This window comes from Trichosurus vulpecula, chromosome 6, assembly GCF_011100635.1.
Source record: "Trichosurus vulpecula isolate mTriVul1 chromosome 6, mTriVul1.pri, whole genome shotgun sequence".
Taxonomy (NCBI): Eukaryota; Metazoa; Chordata; class Mammalia; order Diprotodontia; family Phalangeridae; genus Trichosurus; species Trichosurus vulpecula.
The window spans coordinates 267,715,318-267,719,783 of record NC_050578.1 but is presented as its reverse complement, the minus strand read 5'-3'; the positions used below and the strand labels follow the sequence as shown (position 1 = coordinate 267,719,783).

The 4,466-nt window shown below is 37.7% G+C and overlaps 1 protein-coding gene across 1 annotated transcript; it reads right to left on the bottom strand.

The window, feature by feature from the left end:
* Positions 1 to 2,376: 2,376 nt before the first annotated feature.
* LOC118855322 (olfactory receptor 1S1-like) lies at positions 2,377 to 3,318 on the bottom strand. The gene has a single exon (XM_036765401.1). It carries the CDS (start codon positions 3,313 to 3,315, stop codon positions 2,377 to 2,379), a length of 939 nt encoding a protein of 312 aa, XP_036621296.1. The 5' UTR covers positions 3,316 to 3,318.
* Positions 3,319 to 4,466: the final 1,148 nt, after the last annotated feature.

Genomic DNA, 4,466 nt, shown 5'->3' with positions numbered 1-4,466 from the left:
CTCCTCTATTTTGTTTATGATGTTATTCTTTTGATCCGTGTCATGTACCCATTTGGATCTTATCTGAGTATACACTGTGAGATGTTGAGCTATACCTGGTTTCTGCCATACTTATTTCTAGCTTTCCCACAAGTTTTTGTTGAATCGTGGGTTTTCACACCAACAGCTGGTATTTTGGGGTTTATTAAACACTAGGCTACTGTGCTTATTTGCTTCTGTATACTGTATACATGATTTATTCCATTTATCAACCTCCTTATTTATTAGTCACTTTGATTACTGCTTTGTAGTCTAGTTTGAGATCTGATATTTGTAGGCCCCTCTTCCTACTTTTCCCTGCACTATTTCCCGTTTTTTTCTCCAGATAAATTTCATTATTTTTTCTCTCACTATAAGGTAATATGTTGGTAGTTTGAATGGTATGACACCGAACAAGTAAATGAATTTAGGGGATTATGCCATTTTTTATTATATTGTGTTGGCCTATCCATGACCACTTAATATTTCTCCAATTATTTACATCTCTGTCTGTGTAAAACACTTTGCAGTTGTATTCATATGGTTTCCATGTATGTCTTGGGAGGTAGATTCTCAAGTATTTTATGCATTGAGTAATTAATTTAAATGGAGTTCCTCACTCTATCTCCTTTGGTGTTGTTGGAAATAGACAAAACACATAATTTATGTGGTTTATTTTATATTCAGCATCTTTGCTCAAATTGGTAATTGCTTGCAATTGGTTTTTTGGTTGACTCTCTAGAATTCTCTAAGTAAGCATTTGCAATCATTTGCAAAAAGTGATCATTTTGATTCCTTCTTTTTTTTTTACCCTAGTTTCATTCTCTCAATTTCTTTTTCTTTCCTTATTTCCAGAGCTACCATTTCTAGGACTATATCAAGTAGCAGTGACAATTGTGGACATCATTGCTTTACGCTTGGTTTTTTTTAACATTGGTAGAGCAATTTAATGAGCTTTTAAGTTGCTTTCCTCATTTATGGTAAATACATGATTGAATAACTTTATAGAAATTATGCCAGGTGGTAAATATTTTACTCATTGATTTGATACTGCATTTGTGTCATTGACCTAATAACCACTAATTAATAGTAAGTCCTAACAAGGTATCATCAAGTCCTAAGGTATCATCAAATTCTTTAATTTTAAGAAATCAAAAGACTTATTTTTGTATTTTCTACTAATGACCAAACCAAGTAAAATGTGTCATAGTGCCTTGCTGTCCATTTATTCAACCATGATCTAGGTCTGTGGTGATTTTTATTATGGTTTAGGATTTGGGGTTTATCCCCAACTAGGCTCATCCTGGTTTCTGCTCCCTTGTCCATGGGTTCAGTTTTGCACTGAAATGTTTCATATTTGTTGCACTGAGCCTCTATGACACTGTCTTGGTCAAATACTCTTGCTTTATTTGAGGGCTTCCCCACAGGTCCAGGCTAGCTGCCTCGAGCACACTTCTTAATCCCTGATTCATATTGTTGTTCACAATCACTGCTCCTAATAATAGCATTCCGAGTTATGAGCGTGGGTTTTAGGGAGATCATTGCTTACTCTTAACATGACTGGAAACATCTTTAGTTTTTTCCCATTACAGATAATGCTGGCTCTTGGTTTTAGATAAATATTACCTATCCCATTAAGGAAAGATTTATTCATATACTTTCTAGTGCTTTTTTTTTAAAAATAGGAATTGGTGATTTATTTTGTCAAAAGCTTGCATCTATTGATGAAATCATGATTTTTTGTTTTTCTTACTATGAATGTGGTCTATTATATTTACAATTTTTCTAATATTCAACCTAACCGAAATAACTATCATAAGCCCCAAATGGTCATAGTATATATTCTTTGTTATATGTTGTGTTAGTCCCTTTGCTATTATTTTACTAAATTTTTTGGCATCAATATTAATTAGGGATATTGGTCTATAGTTTTCTTTGTTTTAACTTTTTTTTGCCTAAAGTTACATAGTAAGTTTCAGAGGTGAGATTTAAACTCACTTTTTCTGATTCTAAATCTACCACTTTCACTATACTACGTTGCTTCTTTCCCCAGCATGAAGAATAACAGTCTGTACACAGCAAATGCTTTATAAATGCTATATTCATTGTAATAGTTAATTGATCTGGGCCTCTTTTCACCACCAAGAAATCTTGGGTAGGGAAGATAAGTAAGTGGGAAAGAAGTGTTATACATACAAAGTGATAGCAACTAGAAAGACCTCTTAGGCATGGAGTGGTAGAAGAGAAGGCTGAAGAGATTTCATTCAGGTAATAGGTGAGTCCCATGTACCTCCCTAATGGCTTGGACAGAGTCACTGGCAAGGGTAGTGGGGAAAGGAAAATCCAGTTCCCAGGACCTCACAGAGAGAACATTTTCTTATTGATGAATTTCTTTAGGGCTCCTTTTATGTCCTTATTCCTTAAGCTGTAAATAAAGGGGTTCATCATGGGGGTCACCACAGTAAAGAGCACAGCTCCAATCTTCTCATTATTGATTGACTGGGCAGAGGAGGGCAGGAAATAGACTCCAACAATTGTCCCATAGAAGAGTGTCACCACTGAAAGGTGGGAGCCACAAGTGGAGAAAGCTTTCCATTTTCCTTCAGTAGATGAGACTTTTAGGATGGTGAAAACAATGCAGATATAAGAAAAGAATATAAAACCAAAAGGAACTGCAATAACAGATGAACCCAGGATGAACATGACTAGCTGATTGATGAGTGTATCTGAGCAGGAAAGGTTGATCAGAGGGGCCAGGTCACAGAAAAAGTGAGGGATGGTGTTGGCATCACAGAAGGTCAGCTGGACCAACAGGAGGGTATGAGTCAGGGCAACAAGATTGCTGAGAACCCAGGAGGTAACCATCAGCAGAGTACAGAATCTGGGTCTCATGACTGTGACATAGTTCAAAGGGTAACAGATAGCCACAAACCGGTCATAGGCCATCACCCCCAAGAGGAAGTTATCGATGACCACAAACACAATAGAAAAATACATCTGTGTGACACACTCCCCAAAGGAGATGGATTGGCTCTTGGTCTGGATGTTCACCAGCATCTTGGGGACTGAAGTAGAGATGCAGGAAATATCAGCTAAGGACAAGTTGGCAAGGAAGATATACATGGGAGTGTGAAGGTAAGAGTCCAGAGTGATGACCAAGATGATGAGCAGATTCCCAACCATTGTCACCAAGTACATGCCTAGGAAGAGGACAAAGAGAGGCTGCTGTTGCTCAAGCCGTTCAGAAAGTCCCAGGAGGAGGAATTCAGAGACTGTGGTTTGGTTTCCTTGGTACATGTGTCTGATGGTCATAAGCCTTGAGGGAAGAAAAATGGATTGACAAAGAAAACCACTGGAAGTTTTCTATCATTTCATAGGGTTGGATACATAGGGCTAATGCTTCAGGCAGCTAGGTGCTACAGTGAATAGAGGATTGAATCTGGAGTCAGGGAGACCTGAGTTCAAATGTAGCCTCAATATAGTTGGGAGAACCCTGAGAAAGTCACTTAACCTCTCTTTGCCTCAGTTTACTCAATTGTTAAATTGGGACAATAATAGCATCTACATCCTACAGTTGTGAGAATCAAATGAGATAGTTGTAAAGTGCTTAGCACAGTCCTTGGCACATAGGAGGCACTTAATAAGTGTTTCCTTCTTTCTTTCCCTCCTATTTTTTGCTAATGCCAATGACTAGATGGGGTGGGGCCTGGGTAATATGGCATTTGTGGAGTAGTCAGAGATCATAGCCCATTCTTCCAGTGAGATAACCTTCTTCCCCTTCAAAGTGATCATAGACTATATTATAATGTCACTTCAAAAACGAGTGTAATAGAGGATTCTAGGTAGATGGTGCAGTAGGTTAGAAGACTTTTGGCTCTCCAAATTTCATCTACAAAAAGGACAGAACATCATCTCAGAGCAGTAGAAATAAACATGGGGTAAAGCAGTTGTCCTCCTAAAACAATCTGGGAAGATGCCAGGAAACACCTGACCTCTAGGGACAGAGGTCTGGCCCGAGTGAAGTGTAAACACCTCTAGGCTGACTCTGCAGAATTAACCTACAACAAGCCCTTGGAGCAGCTAGGTTGGCTGTATTTAAATTGGCTCCCAGGTTAAGGAGAAAATATTGGAATCAAAAAGAAAAAACAAAACAATTTAAATCTCACGGAACTACAATAAGGATTACACAAGACCTAGCAGCTAGTATGTTGAAGGACCATATGTCTTGGAATGCTATATTCCATAAAGTAAAAGAGTTGGGGTTATGAGCAAGGATAACTTACCCAGAAAAGTTAAGTCTAATACTGAATGAAAAAACGGACATTTAAAGAATTCAAAAACTTTCAGGTTTTTGTGACAAAACCCCTAGAACTTAAGGGAAAGTTCAACATATAACATCCAGGAGAAATATAAGGTAAACATTAAAGATAAATTATAAGGGACTCAAT

Bases quoted from the DNA above. Each gene is read 5' to 3' on its own strand.
- LOC118855322 (XM_036765401.1), bottom strand. From the start codon at position 3,315: ATGTACCAAGGAAACCAAACCACAGTCTCTGAATTCCTCCTCCTGGGA.